The sequence below is a fragment of the Mauremys reevesii genome, linkage group 9, assembly GCF_016161935.1.
Source record: "Mauremys reevesii isolate NIE-2019 linkage group 9, ASM1616193v1, whole genome shotgun sequence".
In the NCBI taxonomy this organism is placed as follows: domain Eukaryota; kingdom Metazoa; phylum Chordata; order Testudines; family Geoemydidae; genus Mauremys; species Mauremys reevesii.
In genome coordinates this window covers 102,343,800-102,367,682 of record NC_052631.1, presented here as the reverse complement: position 1 = coordinate 102,367,682, position 23,883 = coordinate 102,343,800, and the positions used below count along the sequence as shown (strand labels likewise).

The 23,883-nt window shown below is 51.5% G+C and overlaps 1 protein-coding gene across 7 annotated transcripts in view; it reads right to left on the bottom strand.

Annotated features, from left to right (window-relative positions):
- The window catches only part of DLG3 (discs large MAGUK scaffold protein 3), a 163,478-nt gene that overhangs the window by 75,497 nt on the left and 64,098 nt on the right, over positions 1 to 23,883 (bottom strand). For all 7 annotated transcript variants that reach the window (XM_039486972.1, XM_039486977.1, XM_039486974.1 and 4 more), the window contains 2 exons: positions 15,950 to 16,003; positions 2,659 to 2,709 (listed from right to left, as the gene is read on the bottom strand). In XM_039486972.1, the coding sequence (XP_039342906.1) occupies positions 2,659 to 2,709; positions 15,950 to 16,003 (105 nt within the window). The remainder of the gene's footprint in view (positions 1 to 2,658; positions 2,710 to 15,949; positions 16,004 to 23,883) is intronic.

Here is a 23,883-nt window from a genome sequence, read left to right as displayed (position 1 = left end):
GTGCCCTTCATGACCCCCTGTGCAGCTGGAGAGGAAGAAGCAACCTGATCTCAGTGCAACCCTGCTAGCCCCTGCCATGTTTCCAGGGACAACTGTGTTGAATGCTATGGAGAGGCTCCACAATGCATGGGGGTCTGCCCCCTGCTTTGAGCTCAGCCTAGAGTGGGCAGCAGTCAGCCCAGGAAAAGGGGGCGTTTCTAGTGTGCCATACAGCTACATCCAGACTGACAACCTGACAAAAATGGCATTCAGAGTGATAACACCTGCTGATCTGTGCGAGGGCTCGCGTGCCCCAGGGGCGGCTGAACTGCGCTGGGCTCTTAGGGGCCTGCTTGTCTGTCGTTCCTGCCAGTGAGAAAGGCGCTTCCTAGATTTGTGCAATGGAGAGTTCAGAGCACCAGGCAGAGATTTCTGCAGTGGCTGAGAAGGGGGAAATCACCTCAGACCTGTCCTACTTACTGTAATGCGGCTCCACTTTGGAGCCTAATTCCAGTGTAATGGGAAGTGCCAGGACCTATATCCACGCAGCTCGCTCCCGAGCCATAAAGCGCTGCGGAAGGACGCGTGGATGGAGGCTCCGTCCCTGTACAACCCACCAAGATAGAAAGTTGAGGAGAAGAGGCTGTAGGCCAAGAAAAGCAGAGTTACAAGGTATGTCTTCCTCTGCTGTGGAATCACGGGGGTGTAGCTCTGTAAGACAGGAAACTGATCGCTGCCGTGGTCAACCCTAAATAGCCTCTGGCCTTGCTGGATCTACAAGCTAACGAGACCAATACAAGTTCTCCAAGGTGATTATGTTTCCAGAGGACTCAAAATGGGATTTGCCTTGGCACTTGTGCAAATTAGTGTCACTCTGCTCATGTTAGTGTGCCCCTGTGCGCATCCCTCGTGAGACGTGGTGGAGCAGGGAAGTGAAGGTCCCTACAAGAGAATAACCAGAAAGTATCCCTTTACCTTGGAGTGAGCTGGATACCCACCTTCAAGAAAATCTCACTATCCTCTCACTAGTGAGGTGTGAGCCCCCGCCAAGCCTAGACACAGTTCACTGTGGCTGCCTGGGCCCACGGGCTGAAACCCACGTGGCTGCTGTTGCCAGTAGGTACCGTGCAAATGAAATAATGGCCATAAAGCTGTTGCTATCCTGGCCAGCCTGAGCCTGGCCTGGCCTTCACCAGCTTTACCCCAGAGCCAGGAGTGGCTTCCCAGTTTGTGTGGTGACGTCCTGATGCGATGTCCTATGCATTCCTGACCTACCTGGTATCGGAATGCCAGTATATCCCCTCAGGCCATGACATGCCGTAAAAACTGAGCAAAACGCAGGGACCCCTGGGCAAACGGTGGTGGGAAGAAAGGGGATTAGCTGGTATCCTGGAGTATCAGAACATTTTGTCATTGGTCTGCGGTGCAGAGACCTGCACAGGCTGGCACCCTGGCCACCTCAGCAGCAAAAGCACCATCAAAATAAGCCACTTGCTTTCTCACATGCAACATATCAGTGTGCCGGGGGAGGCAGGGGCTCCGCTCTTATCCGTATGCTCCTAGCAGGGCCGGCTCCAGGAGGGAAGGACCCGCCACCGAATTGCCGCTGAAGAATAAAGCGGCGGCGATAAAGCTGCCGCCGAAGTGCCGCTGATCGCGGCTCCCCCCACCCACCGCTTGGGGCGGCAAAAATGCTGGAGCTGGCCCTGGCTCCTGGAGCCTGGGGTGAGCCCCTCATGGTGCAGGAAGGGGGCAGTTTCATACAACCATGCTATAGAGCTCAGCATTCTGGCCTTGGTGTGCAGATCCCATGGCCTTCAGCAGAGCTGCCTGTATGTCTGAGAGCAGATTCTGGCCCTTTGTTTGACACTCTAGGGAGCTGAGAAAATCGCTCCCCCTTGAGCCTGCCGAGCCCTCTTCCTGCCTTGCCCAAGGACAGCCTCTCTTCCCATCTGGAGTCACCGGGAAAGTCCCCTCCCTGGCTCACCACGGCACGGGCTCCAGGACGGAGTACTTGCCCTCCCACGCAGGACCTGTAGCAATGCCTGACTCACCCGCCCAGAGGATGTAAGGAATTAATGTGCAGCAGAGATACACGTTCTGCTGAAAGTCCCAGCTCATCCTAGTACAAGCTCCTGTGTGGGAGCTAATTTTAGCTCTTGTCTGTACAGTATATGCCATCAGCCCTGCATCGTCAGTAGCTCACAGAGAGGCAAGGAGAAGGCCCAGGAAGAATTTCCCCCCGTTCCAACCCAGTTTACTAGAAAACCTGTCTCTGCTGGTTAATATCCCCGTGATTAATACCTTGAAGTGATACGCAACGAGCTGACAGGGCAGAAAAGGGTACAGCTGACTTCATGTGCCTGTTTGCTGATTTCTGACCCTAGCTACTCTCCATCTTGTGTGTGTGGGAGACAGAGAGATTCCACCTACTTGTGCGTGAGCAGACGTGTGTGAGAGACCCCATGCATCCTATGTGCTGCATGTGCCAGGCGGCCAGCGGGGTGAGCGGGTGGGAGATTGCTGGGGGGGGACTGTGGTGCACGGGAAAATCCTGCTTTTCAACCTGGGAGTGATCAGCCTGTGCTGGTGCTCTGCTCTCCTGCATCAGCAAACCCACATGGTGACCCACAGCGCTCAGAGTGACACCGCCTTGGAAAGCACCAACATCGCACTTACCCTTTCCAGGACAATCTCCTCATATTTAAACATGCCATCGCTGCCGTTTACCTGGGGAAAGAGAGACAGTGTGTTACACCCCCAGCCAGCTCACAGAGATTCATCTCTTGCTTTAGACAGGTGCCAGCTTTCCCTGCAACATCTTAACAGGGCCGGATTTCCAATTAGGCACAGTAGGCCCGTGCCTAGGGGCGCCGGCGTTCTAGGGACACCTTACCTCTCCAAAACTGTGTAGGGGAGCGCTGAAGATGTTGTGCCTAGGGGCGCATAAGGTGTAAATCCAGCCCTGCATCTTACTATTGAGAATCAGGCCCCATATCTGTGGCTCTGAAGCTGAAAAATCACAAACATAATCCCCTCCCTAAAATTAAGCCAAACACTTCTTTCTTTGGGCCTGATCCAAAGCCCAGAGTTCCTTTGTCCTCTTGGTTCTCTCTTCTGTGACTTTAATGGCAGCGCATTTCAAACAACAAAAAAGCAATTTGTTTGTTCTGCAGCATATAACTAACCCCTGGAACTCACTGCTGCAGGATATTATTGAGGTAAATAAAATTGATTTATACATAACACTTAGCTTGCACCTTACCCTTCCAAATGCTTTACTAACATAAACTAGTTAATATGGTGGAGTAAATAATTCAGAGAGTAATTTATTCCACTAATTTAGCTGGTCAAAAGAGATGTTAGGAAGCATAGGGAATGGGATGGAGACTGGAGAAAGTATTATAATGCCATTACATAAAACTGAATGGTACTCCCTCACCTGGACAGCATGTGCAGTGTTGGTCACCCCACTCAGAAGGATACAGCAGAATTAGAGGTGGGGGGGGGGGAAGAAGGGGGAAGAGTTCAGAGGAGGATAGATTGGAAAGACTGCAGTTGTTTAGCTAGTCAGGAGACTAATAAGAGGTGACATATAAAATAATAAATGGTCTAGAGAAGGAAGATTGGGAGATTTTTGTTCTTCCTGTCTCCTAACAAAAGAACAAGGGGACAGTCAATTAAACCAAAAGGGGGTAAATTCAAAACTGATACAAAGAAATACCTATTCACACAATGTGTAATTAGACAGTGGAACTCATGGCCACAGGATGTTATTGAGACCAATTACCTCGTAAGATTCATAAAGCAACTGGACATTTATATGGATCACAAGAATATCCAGAGTTGTCATTAATTATAACAAAAAGTGTGGAAGGGATACTAGACTCCAAGCTTCAGGGTTAAGCCAGTATCTTACTATTAGAGACCAGAATGAGACCTGTGAGGGGACCAGTTTACCCACATCTGTTACTGTGGGGTTCCTATGCTTTTCCTCTTAAGCATCTGGTGCTGGCTGTTGTCAGAGATAAAACACTGGACTAGATGGACCTCAGGTCTGATTCAAACTGGCAATTCCTACGTTCCTAGACTCTGTTGTTGTTGTTCAGAAATGGCCTGCAAGCAGCTTACATACTTTTTGTTTTTTATTCGTTATTAATTGACAGCCCATAGATTGTGTGCAAGCAGCTTGCTGCAAATATTTCAGATCCAAAATCTGAGAGGTGTTGGTTATTTTTTTATTGGATTCACAGGTCACATTCTATTGATTCTGTTCCCTGATTGGATGAACATGAATAGTTGGGTTCAAGGTTAAAAATTCACACCCTGTGACTATTCTCTCAGACTCCCCGTTTCTGTGATGTTCTTGCCAATAAAGTTGCTCAACACAAGGTTCATGGAAAGCAAACAGAAAAGGGATATGAATGCAGCCAAAACAAAATTACTGAAAGATGCAACCAAGTAGCCACAGGATTGTTCAGCAGGAGCTGCCCAGCTCTGTGATTTGACTGGAGTAAGAACAGCACGTGTTTCTAGAGTGACACACTCACCAGCATCCCGATGCACCTTATTAGCTCAGTTTTAAGGTAATAAAATTACTAAAATCTGAAACCCGGAATCATGAGCATTAAGAGGCCGCGGTAAATGTTATTTACACGGGGAAGAAAACTTCACATCATTCCTATTTCCTTCTGGGTTCATTTTCTTATCTGCCTTGTTTCAGATCCTCGTCACCACGTTCTGCCTAGTGTCTGGGCCATGGCAAGTTGAGAAGCACGAGCCCATGTGCTGGTGTACAGGAGGAGAATGGCTGTGATGGTAGAAGGGAAAGGAGCAGGGTCTGGCTGCTGTCACCACTCAGTACTGCTCTAGCAGATAATGATTGTAATTGCCTGGTACCAGCAGTGCTGGAGCAGAAAGGAAGCAGGGGGTAATTTACTCTCACAGAGCTGCAGATTCACAGAAGCGAAACCTCATTTCCATTTGCTTGGCATCCTCCTTTAAATCTCCTCTGTGGGGATGATGCAGTGCTCATGGCTCATTCCCTGTGGCTGGCTCCTCCTTCTCGTGGTGCGACAAGGGAGTGAGGGTAAAACTCCCTTCCACACCTCTAGTTCCTTTTAACATAAGGGCTTTTCAGACATGTCCCGGGCAGTGCCTGGGAGGCTCCATCACTATCCCCCGAGCTGCCATGTCTCACTCACTGGAAATAAGAATGGGTGCACCTCTTTTCTTGGGGGAGGGGGACCCATGAGAATTCCCTGATGTGTGAAGATTCATTTATACAGATGATCTTTGCATCGCTACCCAATCAGAAAGGTTTGAGGACACTGAGCACGTTCTAACTGGTTCCCTGAGTATATTTGGAAAATATTATCTCACATAGTTCCTGAATGCCAACCCTAGCAAGACCCAAGTATGTGCCTTTCACCTGAAACATGGTCAGGCCAAGCAAAAACTCTAGATATCATGGAAAGGTACAATCCTCAAGCACTAGAAATATCCACTGTACCTAGGGGTCACAATAGATGGAATGTTGACATTCAAGAGCACATCAAGAAGTTGAAAAAGAAAGTGAGCTCTAGGAATTGTGTACTCCAGAAAGTGGCCAATACAAAATGAGGAGCTGACCCCAAAACACCTGTGAAACAAGTCTTGTCATGTGTTACTCAATTGCTGAGTGCCCCCAGTATGGCCACACTCAATCAGTCCTGTAGGATCATCACAGGGGACTTTGCAACTGACTCCCATGCAGTCACTGCACTGTCTCAGAGGGATGGCACCACCACCATCCATGAGGCAAGATGCCTTCAGTAAAAAGGGGAGAGAAAAAACAGGTGCATGATCCAAATCATCCACAGCGTGGAAACATTCCATCAGCAAAGAGGCTGACGTCTAGAAAGAGAAAATCCCTTACCTCAAACTACCACTGCGGAGGGCTACAGAGTAACAAAATGGCAGGCATTACTGATGATCCTGGGGAACCTGGCTGCTTCAGAACTGCTCCCTCCGGGGCCTGACTTCGAACAAAAATGCTGTTTTCTAAATTGGGCGGGAGCTGGGCTGGCAAAGGCTGGTGACAGTAGGACCATGTGGAAATTGAGGAATGATCCCAGATGTGAATGCGGAGATCAAAGGCAGAGACTTGAAGACTGCCTGATGCAGTGCCCCTGTCAGCGTCTCCCAAGGAGCTACTGGCGCTAAGTGACACCACCAGGTCCTGGCTGTGGTTTTGGAACAGGAAGCTGTGATCATGGCACAGAATGGACCCAGCAGATTCTTGTGTCCTCGGAGGCCTGTGTGCTTCTCTGCACTCTGCTCAGTCTATGATCGATTTGGTCTGGAAACAGTAACTTCAGTTCCCATTACTTGGAGCTCTGATCACATCTGTACAGGGCTCCAGAAGTGGCATTTCAAAGCCTCGCAGGTGCCATGTCTTTCAAGCCTAGTTCTGCAGCCTATTTACATAAGTCCCAATGTTCAGACTCATTAACCTTTCCAACTCTTTCCAGGGCAATATTCATACAGGAGCATCTAGCACCTGTGGGTGGTCCCATCTTGTTCAGGTACTGCTGAGAGTGTCTTGGATGTCCTACCTGTGTCACCAGTGGCAATTCTGGGTACAGTCAGGGAAAATAAGGAGGCAGTTTCACAGGCTATTAAAACACATGTCCTGCCATGGAGTTGGACTACAAGATGAGCTGTAATGATTTCACATCAGCAGCACATCCCCTTTGGGATGTGTTAGAAAAAACTCTCTTCTCTGAGCAGAAGCAGCAGGTTCTGGCTCTCCCGCTCTGTCTCTATATATCTGAGGAGGTGCCTGTGCCATGCCTTGTCTATGCTGCCTTCTGCAACTCTACCTGCAACTCTACCTGCAAGCTGCCCTAAACTTATCTGGCTCCTTGATCTACCGCCAAGATGTTCAGCCACCACACAGGGCCTATTATCTCCTCCGCACAGCACAGCAGTCTTGGGTTTGATCAGTACTTGGACTGGAGACTTCTAAGGACAAAATTAGACTTCTACTGGAAGTAGCGGTGCTAGACCCATGTCCCAGCTACACTCTGGCTGAGGTAATTACATTCTTTGCTGCTTCCCGTGAACGTTCAGTTGAACACAGGGTATGTATGGCTCCAAGCAGCTGTGCTGCATTGCTGTGCAGCTGTTAAACATCTGTTTCCTTCCACCACAGGTGATGAATTGATTCGTGTGCACAGAGTAAAGCCCTTTGGTGGGGCTAAAGGCTCTGTCTTAAGGGTCTCATCTCCCTTACTCTGCGCTCTCCCACTGACACGATTTACCCACCTCCTCCTCCCTCTCCCATCACACGGACCTATACAAAACTCAGAAAACTGGGTCAGCTCTTTGCTCTGGCCCTCCTTCACATGCCTCTCTCTCTCCAAAGTCCTGAGGTATCAGCTGGAAGCAACAGAGGAGGAGAAAGACCTGGGTGCATTGGTAGATCACAGCATGAGTATGAGCTGTCCATCTGATGTGTCCATGAAAACAAGGTAATTGACTCCTAGGGTGCATCAGGTGAGGTATTTCCAGTAGAGAGAGAGAAGGTCTATTATCATTATATGAAGCACTGGTGGGACCTCATCTGGAATATTGTGTGCAATTCTGGTCTCCCATATTTAAGAAAGAAGAATTCCAACTGGAACAGGTACAGAGAAGGGCTGCTAGGATGATCAGAGGAATGGAAAACCTACCTTATGAGAGAAGACTTAAGGAACTTGGCTTGTTTAGCCTAACAAAACGCAGGCTGAGGGAAGATATGATTGTGCTCTATAAATACATCAGAGGAATAACTACCAGGGAGGGAGAGAAGTTATGTAAGTTAAGGGCCAATGTTGGCACAGGAAAAAATGGATATAAACTGGCCATCAAGTTTAGGCCTGAAGTTAGATAAAGGTTTCTAACTATTAGAAAAGTTCTGGAACAGCCTTCGAAGGGGAGCAGTGGAGGCAAAAAACCTAACTTGTTTCAAGACTGAGCTTGATAAGTTTATGGAAGGGATGGTAGAGTGAGACTGCCTACAATGGCTTATGGTCCTTCCACACCTGCTATTAGCAAATATCTTTGATAGCCAGAGAGGGGACACTAGATGAGGCAGGCTCTGAGTTACTACAGAGAATTCATTCCCAGGTGTCTGCCTGGTGGGTCTCATGCCATGCTCAGGGTCTCACTGACTGCCATATTTGCGGGTGGGAAGGAATTTTCCCTCAGGTCAGAAGGGCAGAGACCCTACGGAGGGGTTGCGCTTTCTACTCCAGCGTGGGGCACGGTCACTTGCTGGTTTGAACTGGTGTAAATGGTGGATTCTCTGTAACTTAAAGTCTTTAATGATTTGAGGACATCAGTAAGTCAGCCAGAGATTATGGGTCTGTTACAGGAGTGGGTGGGTGAGGTTCTGTGGCCTACCATGTGCAGGAGGTCAGAGTAGATGATCAAGCTGGTCCCTTCTGATCTGAAAGTCTGTGAGTCTAAGAATAAGCAGGGCATACTAGTTATGCAACAGACGCACACTGCTAGGCCCTGGCCTCCGTGACAGGGCACACAGCCCATCAGTGATCAGAGAGCCTGGAGCGCTGGGCCAGAGGCCTGAACCAGCCAGCAAAAAGCCAGGCTCTGAGCAAATGGCAGCCGCTGTCATAAAGCAGACACTTGCTTACAAGTTTGCTGTCCGGCACATGAACTTGGCAGAGGCATAGCAAGCGTCACTAAGAAACAGATACCTCTAAGTACCAGGTATCCATGTAAACACATTCCTGGGGATTGTACAGCAACACACCAACCCCGATCAAGACAAGGACGGGAGGACAAACTAATGGACAGAGATGTTTTATTCAAATCCACAGGTACCAGGTGTAGGTCGGTAACTAACCACAACAAGAGTGTGGTACGTAAGTTGTTTGTATCTATGTATAAGAAAGAAGCCACAGGAGGAGCAGCTCTGTCTGGCCGAAAGGGCAGCAGGACGTTCTGCTGCTGACGGGAGCCAGGCGTACATGTGTTAGCGTACCTGTAACCATTGAGCCAGGCGCTAGGACTGGACTTCGTTGACAATAAACCTGTCCAAGCCTTCACCACCCAGCCAGGTCTGTGCTCGTCCTGAGTGAGGCTGCTGGGCCGGCTGTCAGCAGTGAGCGGGTGCAGCACATGGCAGAACATGCACGCATACCCATGGTGCTGGGTGCGAAGGCACCTCTACATTGCAACAGAAGACCCGTGGCCCGGCTGCAGCTCACCCGGATCAGCTGAGCTGCAGGGCTATAAAATTGCACTGTGGAGTCTGGGTTCGGACTGGAGCCCAGCCTTGGAGACCCTGCGACGGGGGGAGGGTCTCAGAGCTCAGGCTCCAGCCCGAGCCCAAAGGTCGGCACTGAAATTTGACAGCCCCAAGGCCGGAGCCACACGAGCCCGGGTCAGCTGACCCACAGGGACAGGTGCCATGATAAAGGCAGCCCCTTACAGAGCGCGGTGCCAGGCAGAGGGGCCGGGAGCACAGATATTCTTCTACAGTGGATCTCACTGCTGTCAAAGCCTAGGAAGGTGTGAGCAGGGCAACAAAGAACAAACGACGCATGATACTATGGTACCCTGGTAAAATGCAGGGTGATCAAATCAGAGGTGAAATAGTCAATATTCAGACTGTGGAATATGTGCTTTGTTGGCTATCCAGCGATTCAGAGGGGGTGAAATCTGGCCCTGCACACTACCAGGCATTCCAACACCTTAAGTCTGCCTTCGACTGGCCCTCTGAATGGGGTGGATTTCACCCAGAAGAAATTATTTGCCCCGTTCTATATCCCCTAGCACCACATTACAGTATTCCTTTCCCTCCTTGGTTAGCATGCCACTGACTCGGTTGTTTACATGCCACTGACTGAGAGCCAGATTCCTCCTGGGGTCAGCAATATTGTTTGCCCTGTACCATGATCAGTGGAACTGGAGTCAGAGGGCCATGTTCCCTGGAGGGCTGTTATGGAGGGGCCATCAGGAGAGCATGTGTGTGAGGAGCCAGGCTGCAAGCAAGGCAGCTGCACCCACAGAGCAGTGCACAGGGTTTAATAAAGTCCCACTATTCAGCTTAACGTGCAACCCCCGGGACGGAGGGCAGTGGGGCTGCCCTTCTCTGGTCAGGGGCTGCTGGTCCCACCCCCCGAGCAGCAATTACAACACACAAGCAGTGCCCCTGCCACTCCCCTTCTCACCCTCACCTGCTCCCAAATGCCTGCTACAGGGGAACCGCTGCATTCCCCAGAGGGGCCTTTCTGGTATGTCTACACTGCAGCTGAGAGTGTGTCTGGCACTGGCAGTGGCTCAGGCTAGCCACCCACGCTTGGACCCAGAGGTCAGGCGGGCTTGGACTTGGGTGCCACAACGTCCACACGGGTGGTTTTAGCCTGCTAGCTCAAGTAGAGGTAGTGCAAGTCTGTCTACCCGAGCTGGGAAGCTCTCTCTGAGCTGCAGCATATACATGCCTATAGGTCCCATAGCATGGGGATTCCCCCCCGTTAACCTCGCTCCCTAAATCAATCCCTCTCTAATCAGCTTTGCTGCTCTGCTCTGAGGGCTTGTCTTCATATACAGTGCTATGGTGGCAGTGCTGCTGCAGGCCACTGGAGCACTTCCGGGAAGATGGGAGAGCGTCTCCTGTCAGCGTAGTTAATCCTCCGCCCCGAGAAGTGGTAGCTTAGGAGGGAGGAAGCTCTCCCCACAACATAGCGCTGTCTACAGGGGGGTAACTATGTCGCGCATTGGGGTGGATTTTTCACACCACTGAGCACAGATATAAGTCTGTATCATAGACCTGGCCTGAGCTCACTTCAGTTTGTCAGTATCTTTCAGACACCAATCTCCAGGTGCAATCACACCACAGGCGTGCAGGGAGGGACTACTCCCTCTCCTTGTCCCATGATGTGATGCATCTGCATATTCAGACCAAATGTTTGCTGGCCTACTGAATTGCCATCTCATGTCTGATATGCTGTTTATTTTCACTCCTCAGTCTCTTTCAGCTTTACAGTTTCCCAGGAGACAGGCCTCCTGGGTTATTGTTCTGCCACTGACTTTCTGTGCAATGCAGGCATACCTCCCTGTGCTTCAGCTTCCCCCTATGTAAGATGGGGATTCGCCATCCCTGACAAGTCTTAAATCAAGGTGAGACGTTTTTCTAAAAGCTTTGCTCTAGGAATTTGTCTGGGACAGTTCCATGGCTTGTGCTATAGAGGTGGTCAGGCTGGGTGATGACGGTGTCCCTTCTGGCCTTGGAATCTATGAACATGCAGATAGTGATATTTACTTATGAAACAAGCATGTTGTAAGACTTAGTTAATTGTTCCCAGTGATCTATCCTGATCAGCAGTCAAGGTGGAGGGGGAAAAAGTCATGGTACTTTCCCAAGGTCCTCCCACAAATTAAGCCCTGCCTCTCTGAGAAACTCACGTGAGATTGTGTAATTTTTCAGAATATGCTTATCCCTCTCTGGCATGTTTTGATCAGCAGTCACATAGTTAACATCAGTGACATTTAAATTATTGTCACAGTGCCAGAGTGAGCTAAATGGGACAGCACATTCCTTCCAGAGCCATTGCAGGCTGTCTGCACACTCTGGCAGGCATCGCTTGGGCAGTTACACTTGCATCACATTTTGCAAGGTTTTCTCAGCAACTACCAGAGCTGGAGGCGGAGTTTTGTAAAACGGATGTTCAGATTTAGGAGCAGATGCAGACTCTTAAAAAAAGACAAGTACCAGCTCCCCAGGCTACAACGAGCCAGCCCATTTCAACCCCAGATCCTGATCTCTTCCCAACCGTGGCCTCTTCTGAGCAAGGGAGTGAAACTGTAAGTTCTTAGCCCAAAGTGTGGAGTAATTTTTTGATGTGGGCAATTATCTAGATTGAAAAGATCAGCCTCGTTTCAGAGTAGTCAGGTAACAATGCTTTCCACTGGGGGCTTGGCTAAAACGCTGCAGTGACACAGCTGTCCTGTTGCAGTCGAGCGGCTGTAGCGCTTCAATGAAGATACCCCCTATGCGGACAGCAGAGGTTCTCCTGTTGGCGTAGGTAATGCACCTCCGCAAGAGATGGTAGCTGGGTTGATGGGAGAAGTCTCCTGTCGATCTCGCGCTGTCTACACTGGGAGTTAGATTGGTTTAACTGCATGGCCCTGGGGATGGATTTTTCCCACCCCTGAGTGACGTCATTATAATGACCTAATTTCGTTGCAGACCAGGCCTGAGTCTGGAAGTCTGAATCCAATGAAGCATGTGGCCAGGCTGAATTTTTCTGGTTTGAGGCCAAAACCAGGGTATTTAGAATTACCACTAATCAGACACCTGTCTGTCTCTGTAACTTGAGATGTGGTGAATGTTGGCACATGAAAACACTCATTGAGGAAATTAACATGCTATAAACACAGGTCATTTTAGTATGACAAAGGGCAACTTTGCAGTGTTTTTACACAAAGCACAGGGAGTGGCTTTCTGTCAATGGTGGCATGTACAGAGTCTAACCAGTGATCAAAAACAGCCTGCCTCTAACCCTGTTTCTAAACAGAATGTGAGCTGCTGTCTCCCCCTCATTCCCTGTAACACATGGGGGGGTGCTTAAACCAATCCCTGGGGCAGCCATGCCATGCCCTCAAGATCTGCCCTTCCTTATAATGCTGCCGAGACAGGATACAATTTTCCAGGTGTAAGGTTTTGCTTTGCTTTGGTTTGAAGTGTGAGGGGAGAGTTAAGGACCAGCACACAAGCCTGCCTGGATGCCTTATCCCCCATCAGTCTATTGTGGAAGAGGTAGGTTTGTGGCCTGAGCCATCCAGAATTTACTGTCTGAAACAGAGGGGTACAAGGATTGAAGAAGCCAGAAAAGGGCCTTTACGTCCCCCAAGTGATCCTTCTCTGAACTGAGACTAGCAGGGGGGATGATAAAGTCATTGCAGAGAAACTAAATGGATTCTTTGCTTCAGTCTTCACGGCTGAGGATGTTAGGGAGATTCCCAAACCTGAGCTGGCTTTTGTAGGTGACAAATCTGAGGAACTGTCACAGATTGAAGTGTCACTAGAGGAGGTTTTGGAATTAATTGATAAACTCAACATTAACAAGTCACCGGGACCAGATGGCATTCACCCAAGAGTTCTGAAAGAACTCAAATGTGAAGTTGCGGAACTCTTAACTCTGTGCATGGACTGTGCATGGACTGTGTCTTAGCACAGACAGGACAGATACTTCTGTTTGGAGACAGTTCTTCCAGAGGGGACTTGGGTTACACTGGAAGGACATTGCTGTCTGGGTGGCGTTTGTCCCCAGTGGCTCTCTCTGAAAGGATTACGGACAGGCTGGAGAGGACATTTGGAAGCCATTGATGGAGAATGTGCAGAAATTCAGACTCACATTTGGGCACAGAACTGGCCCACCAGGGGGATTATCCTCTAAGGGATTCTTTCATTTAGGTGCTCAGATTGTAGGCCGATAAGCAAGGGATAAAAACCTACACAGAACAGAATTTAACGCACTCGGGAATTGTATCTGGAGCACTGGGTTTTGTTAGATTAAATTCTGTGGTGGATGCTGGGTTCTATACAAAACACAGCGATCCCTGCCCCAAAATGGTGCCAGTCGAAGGTGATAAGACAAAATGCACCAGGTCTCTAAACCCAAGGCCACCTCTGGATTTACAGCCAGTAAGATCCACAGAATAGCTTCCCAGGCACAGCCACTTGTGGCCCTTGATATTGGTGTCCGTAGCCCTGGGTACAGCTGATTTTCTGGACACATTTCTGGGTGCCTGGATCAGACCCCCAGGATCAGCCTCCCGAGATGATTGGGATAATTTGCCAGCTGTCTCCATGGTGATTAGTGTGCTCTAATAATCTAATCAAACGCACCAGAACAGGGCAGGAGGAACAGACCTCAAATCATAGAGAGGCAAGACAGGGCTCCCACCAAGAAGCTGGGAGTGGGGGAGGAGGACAGAGACAGAAAGCTACCAGGACGGAGGGCAAAGGAAACAAAACAAAGAGAAGGAAGAAAAGTGAGGGGCTATCTTGAGCCTCTAAGGCCCAGCTTGTGCTTCTGGAGAACTGGGGCTCAGGCAGGAACTCAATGACAGGGATGCTGAAGCCGCTGTCTCCATGTATGGGTCTGTGTGGAGTTGGGGGGCCATGGCCAAGGCCCCCTGGAGGAGCCCAGTATTGGTTGTGATGTCAGTCTCACAGGTCCTTGTGATCCCTGCGTGCGGGTCGTAGGGAACCTTTCACCTCAGCCATCAGCGTCCCAGACTGCAGTGAAGCATGGGGCGATGCCCCTACATCAGTACTCTGCATCAACGCATACTTGAGCAAGCTGGTGCTGAGAGCAAGGCCAGAGCTTGGCAGCTCAGCAGGGTCAGACGCACGAGCTAGCCACGCAGCCAGCAAGGAGTGAGAGGAGACACACCCAGGTGGGAGAGGAGATGGTGGTGGAGGTGGCCCTGGGCTGAGATTTAAGACAAAGGTAAGTGGATGCATCAAGTAGTGGGGAGGATTCAGTTGCTGTTTTCCTTCTCTCCGACTCAACACTGACCTACCCGCCAGCATGGTGCTGGCCCGTCCTGGGCTGCGTGCGGAACTGGCGTTTGTGTCAGAGGTGCCACCTGGGGACTACTGACCCTGCGTGCAATACTCCATCCTGATGCAGAAGACCAAGCAAAGCCCGGCACAAGGCATCTCCAGAGCTGCCCCCTGTGTTAAAGAGGAGGGTGGCTGCCATGTGCTGCCTCCTAAGACAAATAGGCGCAGCTGGCAGAGGCCTGGCACACTGTCAATGCGTCTCTCAGCGGGGTAAAGTCTGAGTGCCCCATGGCTATGCAGTCAGCGCTGCAGGAACCACGTATTCATCCCAGCCACTGTCCACTGTTCTTCCTCTCTGCCCTGTGCAGAGACACTGCTAAGGATTCTGGCCAAACCCTTCCGCTGAACGGCGGAGGTAGGGCTGAAGTGGGTCAGTGAGGAGGTGGTCTCATGGGTCACCAGGTTAAAACCCCTGTCCAGTAAGATTAGCCTCCCTGGTTCCCCCACCACCAAGTATCTGTTCCCTTCCCTGAATCCGTTCCACACTCTTCTACCCCTGCCCCCCGTCAGGCTCCCTCCTCCACCCTGCCTTCCTGTTGTTAACACCCAGAGACGGCTTCCTTGCTTTCCTCCTGGGGGCTGGTGAATTTGCCAATTGCTCTGATCACAGCTTTGCTTTCAGGTAATAGGTCCCCGAGTGATGCTGAGAAACGCCACATGGGGTGGGTGGACAGAAGCAGCACTAAAATGGCCTTCCCTCGGCAATGAGCTGGGAACAGCTGGTGTGAGGTGTGAGCAGAGGAGCAGCTCTAGAGAGCCCCCTCCCCCCCGATAATAGCCATGCTAGGATGGATCCGCATCCCCCGGGCCCAGGCAGGCAGGGGATCCCAGGGAGCCGTATCCCCCGGGCCCGAGCAGGCAGACAGGGGATCCCAGGGAGCCGTATCCCCCGGGCCCGAGCAGGCAGACAGGGGATGGCAGGGAGCCGTATCCCCCGGGCCCGGGCAGGCAGGCAGGCAGGCAGGCAGGCAGGCAGGGGATGGCAGGGAGCCGTATCCCCCAGGCCCGGGCAGGCAGGCAGGGGATGGCAGGGAGCCGTATCCCCCGGGCCCGGGCAGGCAGGCAGGGGATCCCAGGGAGCCGTATCCCCCAGGCCCGGGCAGGCAGGGGATGGCAGGGAGCCGTATCCCCCGGGCCCGGGCAGGCAGGCAGGCAGGCAGGGGATCCCAGGGAGCCGTATCCCCCCGGGCCCGGGCAGGCAGGCAGGGGATCCCAGGGAGCCGTATCCCCCCGGGCCCGGGCAGGCAGGCAGGGGATCCCAGGGAGCCGTATCCCCCCGGGCTCAGGCAGGCAGGGTTAACATGTTATTTCTATAGAAAAAAATGAAAATCCAAGCAGGAGACTTACAGAGATCCCTGGTTCCAAGGAGTCCGTGTTCACGATAATGGGAGCAGGGTTAGCCTGTTAGAGACGGAGACAAAACCCAGAGTATCACACCGCTGAGCTATGGGTCCCAGTGCTCCAAGCCCCCAGCCACTCTCTCCAAGACTTGCCCAACAGACAGACAATCACACGGTACTTAAGAGAAGAGCAAGCCATGAAAAGAAGGCAGTGTTCTCTGGCACTCTCCCTCTCAGATACCCAACCCTGGCTGTGGCTCCATTTGGGCAAGGCCCCCTCCAGTCAGACCTGGCAAGATTCTCACAGGCTTTCCAGGTGCCGCATCCAGTCCAGTAGCGTTCCTGTCCCTGGGGAGCCCCAGTGCTGCGGCACAGGAAGGGAAGGAAACAGATCCCACCCCTAGCCTCTATCCCAGCTCCAGAACAGATCGTACCCAAATCCCTGGCTACCGGGAGCCTGGCAGCTGGGGAGAGGGAAAAAAGGTACTTCCAGACCATGTGGAGAGGCACCGGTGGACTAAGCTCACGGGCAGGAGCTGGGAACGGCCAAGTTCCAGTCCCCATTCTGCAGCAGATGCACTCTGTGACCTCGGGCGAGTCCCTTCTCTTCCCCTCCTGGAGGGGGTGGTGGGAATGAACTCAGTAATATGTGCACAGCACGCGCCCGGAACGGCCCGCCCGCCGCCTGCTTGGCGCGCTGGGGTCTAGAACCGCCCCTGCACAGCACACAGGAGCACACAGCCTGGCCAACGTGCTCAGGGGAGTGGCAATTGCAGAAACTCTGGCGTCAACATTCGTTTCACAACTTCCAATCCTGCCTGTTAAGGGCATGTGGGCCTCTAATCCGGACCCACAGGTTCCCGTGCAGCCCTCAGACCCAGGCACCACTGGACAGCTCACCCAGAACTACTGGACGTGAGGGGCTAGCAGAACTCTCACCCTCCCAAAGGCCCCAGCCACAAGGACCCTGACTGGGGGAAGCGACTGGCCTGGCCATACCGCATTACTCAGAAGGCGGCCCAGGAAGTTGTCTGAGCAACGGAGAGACTTTCTGACTGGCTGCTGCACTGCGCCTGACTCTTGTTTGAGCCTTGGTTTCTGATTCTGGCTCTGACCTCTGGCTTGGACTCTGGTTCTGACCATCTGGCCTGAGCACTGGGCCAGCCTGTCCACGTCCCGGTCCTGACACTGCCTCCCTGGGTTTTGAGAATGGAGGCTGGGAAAGGACTAGTCCAGCCCCTGAGGATGGGAGGGGGATACAGCGATCACCGAATGGCAGAAGGTGAGCGAGCCGGGAGATGAGCACTGGAGAGGTGGAGAAGAGCATGTGATAAAGCCCCAACGGCTTGTGTGGTTAGAGAGTGAGAGCTGTACTGAGAGATTCAAACGTTCCATCAGGCGCTTTGCATCCCCTCCATTAGGCAGGAGCTTTGTATCCCTTTTCTGTGCTTTGGGTGTCAGGGAATCACCATCTTCCAGCCCTTTGCTTGGGCTCAGAGTCTGGAATGAGTGCAGGTGAGACACAAAGAGTGAAAATGGGACAAATCACACGACACAGCTACTGAGGTATCAGCTGTAGATCCATTCATGGGACCTGCCGCTCCAGCTCTGGTGCTGATTCTATGTTCAGCCCTGCTGGGGAGCTGTCCAGCAAGAGATCCTCCTGAAGGACAGCACCCAGGCAGAACCTGCTACTGCCCCGGGCTCATGCTCCCCACAAACCAGTCTAGAGAGAAATGCAAGAACCAAAGAACTGAGAGTGGCAGGAGGCACCGAACATATCCTGGCCACTGCAGACCCTCTGCAGCTCTGGGAAAACACACATACAATTGTTCCAAACACTTAGTGAACAATGAACACGGCTTCACCTGGGCAAAACCATTATGCCCATTGGTTGATGACACTGAAATCCTTCCCATGGCCGAGCTCAATGATCTAGAGACAGAATCATGCCCTGAAACACCGGGATCACAGGCTGGCTGCTCAACTCACTATTTCTCTCCACAGTCAGGGCTGATGTGGAGACAGCATGCTCCCCCGCACCCCTGAAATGATGCATCACTTGAATTGCCATCGCCGGCCATAACTGTCCACCACAGGGTTTTCTCCTTGGAAGCATCTGGATAGATGGTCTGATTTGGTGAGACAGTTCCTTCCTTAGAGGTTTTTGAGGCCCGGCTTGACAAAGCCCTGGCTGGGATGATTTAGTGGGGGACTGGTCCTGCTTTGAGCAGGGGGTTGGACTAGATACCTCCTGAGGTCCCTTCCCGCCCTGAGAGTCTATGATTCCTATGTTCCAGCCAGAAGCAGTGCTGATGTGTTCCCAAGAGACACATTCAGCCCTCTGCCACCAGAAGGAAGCCGGGTTGACTAGGCTTGCAAGGCAGTAAAGGGGAATATCTCACAAAATCACTCACCCTCCGACACAAGAGACATTTTACAGACATATGGAAAGTTCCTGCGCACATTTGTGCCCCACCTAGACCCCCTCCCTTCCTGACACTCACCTCAGGCAGAGAAGAACAAAGCTACTGTACCAGATTCCCCTCCTCTGCCTCTTCCAACACAGCTCCTAACCAGCTGTGTTCTACCTGCTGCTGCTTGGTAACCTCCTCCTCCTCATTCCCCACAAACAGGGCTCTCAAGGATGTGCCTCCTTCCGCTCCACTTCTTCCAAGCAGGTTCAATAGGAACAGATGTTATCTTCCACCATAATTAATAAAAATATTCAAAATAATGAATGGCCTAGAGAAGGAAGATTGGGAACCCATTTTCATACCATCTATAGTAGTGGTTTTCCACCTATTTATTATTGTGGGCCGGGCAGCAGCCCCAACCCTGGACCCCTGCCCTGCGGGGCCAGCTGGTGACCCCGACCCCTGACTGTGTGGGGCCGGGCAGCAGCCCTGGACCCCAGACCCCCGCTGTGGGGGGCAGGCAATTACTTTGGACCCTGCGGGGATGGCTGGTGACCCAGACCCCAGACCATGCAGGGCTGGGTGGCAGCCCTGGACCCCCGCTGCACCAGGCCCCCAGGAACGTGGACCCCACCACCTGGCCTGGGCTGCGTGCTAACTGGGCTACATACGGCCCACAGGCTGCGGGCTGAGAACTGCTGAGCTATAGTCTCCCTTTCGCACAAAAGAAAGAGAAGTGCAAAGTACTACATTTAGGAAGGAAAAAATCAAATCCCCCACTATAAAATGGTGACTAACTGGCTAGGCAGCCTGTGACGAAGCAGAGCAGCTGCCAGCCAGCACAGCAGGGGGTTAAAGAGAGACTCTGCTCTGCCCCTGCCCCTGCCCAGCTAGCCCTGTTATACCTCCAGCTAACGCCAGGCCTGGAGGGGGAGAAAAGGCGCGAGCTGGTCGCAGTTCAGGGCTGACTGGCACAGGGGCAGGAGCAAGCCACCTCTCTAAGTGAGGGGAAGGATCACTAACCTGCCCACCCAGGCAGCCACCAGGGAGGAAGCCCTGTGCCCCCAGCCATGGGAAACTCTGGAGGAGACCTAGGAACCTCCAGCTCCAAAGGCAACTGAGAGGGTGAAGCCCAGCGATATCGTGGGGCTTGGATTCACCATTGACAGAGCCTGGGACCATGGTGAGGTGCCACTCCAGACTCAAGGGAAGGAGCCTACAGGAACAGGCCATCCAACTAAGGGGACTTGAGGGGCTCCGCCCCAAACCAAACAGTCTGGTAGGAAGTAGCCCAGGGCAGCGAATTTAGACCCCCTGCCGGGAGGGCTAACAAACAGAGGAACCTTGGTTGGGACCCAGGGGAGAGGGAGGGCCTGGGACTCTCTCTATCTCCCCACCAGCCTTCGAGACTGAGGCCCCACAACCAAGTAGGGAATTGGGAGCCATGCACTCTAAGCACTAGGCTGTCCATCCCTCCAGGCCGGCTGTTACACGGCCGCACTGCAGAAAAGTATCTGGGGGGTTTACAGCAGATCAAAGTGAAAACGAGTCAACAATGTAACTCTGTTGCAGAAAAGGCAAATGAAATTATGGGATGGGTTAACAGAAGTCTCATATGTAAGACCTGGGAGGTAATTGTTCCACTCCACGCAGCACCAGCGAGGCCTCAGCTGGAGAACTCTGTCCAGTTTTGGGCAACACATGTTAAGAAAGATGTGGACAAACTTGAGTGAGTCCAGAAAAGAGCAACAAAAATGATAAAATGTTTAGAGGCCCTGACCTGTGAGGAAAAGTTGAAAGAATTCGACAAGTATATTCTAGAGAAGAGAAGATTGAGGACATGATAAGAGTCTTCAAATACGTTAAGGGTTGTTACAAAGAGGACAGTGATCAATTGTTCTCCATAGGGCAAGAAGTAATCTGCTCAATTTGCAGCAAGGGAGATTTAGGTTTGAATTAGGAAAAACTTTCTAACTTTAAGAATAGTTATGTACTGGAACAAGTTACCTAGGTAGGTTGTGGAATTCCCATCGCTGGAATCTTTAAGAAAGGGGTAGGCAAGAACTTGTCAGGGATGGTCTAGGTATACTTAATCCTGCTTCAATGCAGGGGGTTGGACTAGATGACTTCTTGAGGTCACTTCCAGCCCTACGTTTCTGTGGCTCTATAACAGAAGAACAAGAGGACACTCAATGACATTTGAAAAGTGGCAAACTAAGACAAGGAAATACTTTCCACACAGTGCACAATCATATGGAATTCATTGCCACAAGGTAGCACCGAGGCGAAGAGTTTAGCAGAATTCCAAAAATGTTCCATGTTTGTATGGATTAAAAAAAAAAAAACCTGCCAGAGTTGGAATAATAAATATTAAAAAAAGTTTTGGAAGGGATATAAACCCTTCTACTTCAGGTCATCAGAAAGCCTAAGTAGGGGAGAGTAGGAGAAATTTCAAACTTATGAGCTTGATGCAGGAATTACTGGATGAGTTTCTCTGGCCTGTGTTATGCAGGAAGTCAGGCTAGATGATCCTACTAGACCTTTCTGGTGTTAAAACCTATTAAGCTATAAACCTTGCCCTGGTGACAGATTATCCCATTACTACCTACTACTGGGTTTCTGAAACCTCTGGTCCCAGCCACTGGCAGAGAGGACCACGAGTGTGATCCAGCATTGCCAATTTTGATTTTGTCATGTCTGAGCTGTTTGAATTTCTGAACATTTAATTCTCCTTGCACTGTAGGTGGGGGAACTGGGAATCAACAAGCTGGGAGTTCCGATCTCACCCGGAAAGATTCTGATGACAGAATGGAGCAGGAGATGGTTAATTTGATGAGTTCATGGATGCATTCTCATCTCTCCTGCTGCCATAACTACAGGCTACAAAAGGATAGATTTGGAGGATGGGTAATTCTCCTTTAGCTCAGGCAAACACAACTGCTTCCAAATGCTCCTGCCGAACTCCACCCACACATAAAGCAGTGTCACACTTAAGCTGCAATGTCTTGGGAACTAGGATGCTTAGAAGCAAGCGCGATGTGCCCACTGCAAAGCTCCCCTTTCTGGCACTACGGAGTGCTCATATCTGACCCTGATAAATTGTGAGGTGGAGTATCTTAAACCTGACACTGGGCCAGGTCTGAATATTGCATGCCTGTGGTCCCAGACTGGTACAATTCTGGGAGGAAATTCCACATTTCACAGTAAAAAGAAAACACTTTTATAGCTGGTGGTTAAAAAACAATGATGGTTCAGAGGTTTGAAATGCTAGAGGCCATCTTGAGAGATGGAGATGGAGATGGATTGGCAGCAGAGTGCAGAGGAAGTGGTTAAAGGTAAATGCAATTTATCGCATGGCCCCCTGAAGTATTGCATGGCTATTACCACCACCTTGGTGCTTTGTGACCCTTCTGCAGGACAGGTGCTCTCAATGGTAAAGCCACAGAAGCTTTTACATCCCAGCCGATGTCCCCTGGTATGCCCCATCACTAATCCCACAACTCATTGCCTCTCTGTGCATTGCTACACGTTGTCTCGCCTGCTCACCATGTCCTGCTCTCCATGCACTGAGCATCCGTCCCAGTCATTCCACGCGATCGCTTTTTACATTTGAAAATACTGCAAGGAGCGCAATTTCCCACATGGGACCCAGGAGAACAGTAATGTAAGTGGCTGCTTAAAACAAAGCCACAGCCGGGCAAAAGGAATTCAGACCAGGAACTCCCTGTTTGTCTCCTGTTGGGAGCTACTCCAGGAAGCCGAGTATTATGGGAGGGGCGTTTAGATACTAGTCCCTAGTGACTTTGCACTTACAGGGATCCCTACGTTTGTATCTTGCCCGTGTTTTTCGGAAAGCCCAAGAGAGGGTTTATAGATGAACTGATTCCCCCATCACACAGACACTGGGCCCTCTGGCAGCAGCAGGAGGGGCAGGAATGTCATTATTGTTTGCTGGGCAGCAAGACGACGTTGGCAAATTGACTTTGTCCTTGTCTGCATGGAGTTGTGAGTAATTTATGCCCGAGGGTGAGCGGTGTGGTCCCACGCAGAGAGGAGAGGGAACGAGAGCAGTGCACTTAGATCACATTCAATGGGGCTGTCAGAGCTCTTCCATGGAAAACACTATCACATTCTTATTGTTTACTGAGCCCTGCCGCCGTGCTTGGGGTGGCACAAATGGAAGAAGTGGCTCTGGCCCTACAAAAGCTCACCAGCTTGGGCAGGCGCAAACCAGGCAGTGTAGACACATGGCTGAACTCCCACAAATCCCACTAAAATCCACGGGAGCTGTAGGTGCTCAGCACCCCTGAATATCAGGCCAAGAGCGTGTGTCCATTGCCAGCCTGAGCTTGAAGTGCTACAGGAGTCTCACGGGGCTCATTGCAGGGCTTCATGGGAAGTGTGGGGGCGGAGGTTGCCTGACGCGAGAAGAGTCTGTCCCAAGCTAAAGGAAAGCCGGCACAAAGCCAGCATGGGCGAAGGCTGCAGAGGCAGAGGCGAGCAAAGGGGCTTGGACAGAGCGAAGGAAACAAGCAGGGAGACTGACAGCTGTGCAGGGTCTGGAGGGTGATCTGCGTGGAGGGATTCAGGGGGCACTGATGTGGTCGGAGTGAAGGTGAGGAAAACGAGGACTGGCGGGGAGCACAGGGAGGCTGGAAAGCAGGTGGTTACAGCGGTCAAGGCGAGAAGGAGCCAAGGCATGAACAAGCTTTGGGCAGTCAGGATGCAGAGGAAAGGCCAGACTTCCATGGCACCTGAGCTCCAGCAGGAATACGCTGCCAGCAGCCATGGCAGTCTATGGTGCAGGGGGGGAAGATCTGCACACTGTGCCGTCCAGAGCACCAAACATTGGCACTGATGGGAGTCAGCACCAGACCCAGCCCTCAAGTAACAATGGAGGAAGCAGCCAGTGACTGCCCAATCACAGACTCTCTGGACAGGTCTGGCGCCCTACAGATCTCCCTGGGGACGCAGAGTGTTGGTTAGGGCACAGCTGCTGCCGGGATGGACTAAAGCAAGAACTTCTGCTGGCAGGGGAGACTGCAGGTTTGGGTGGAGGAGGTGGGAAATGTGTGTTCCTCCTTCCAATTGCTCTCAACCATTCCTCACAGTAACCTCAAACCTACCCTGGGCCATCCAGACCTGCCGGGCTGCCATTTATTAGGTGTGGAGTCAGGAACCTGAACTTACGGGATAGAAATGGTCACGTTTATTGACTCTGAGGTTGTGCCTATTGGCCCCAATCAGCACGGGATGGCGGGGGGGTGGTACACACAGAAGAGTTTACAGGATAATCCCACGTCTTTTCCAGCTTTTCCCTTGGCTGGTTTTTACCGTGCGTCTCCTTTGGAGTCTGTCACTCATTCATACACCGGCAAGCTGATCTGCATTCGTCCCCATTTAGGAGCCCCTCCATTCCGATTCTGGACACTCGTGAGACGTAAAGCTTCTGTAGTTCTTTGTCCTTCTCACAATTTCTGTCAAACGCTGCTGTTGCTCTCTTCACCCCAACAAGTTGTGAGGC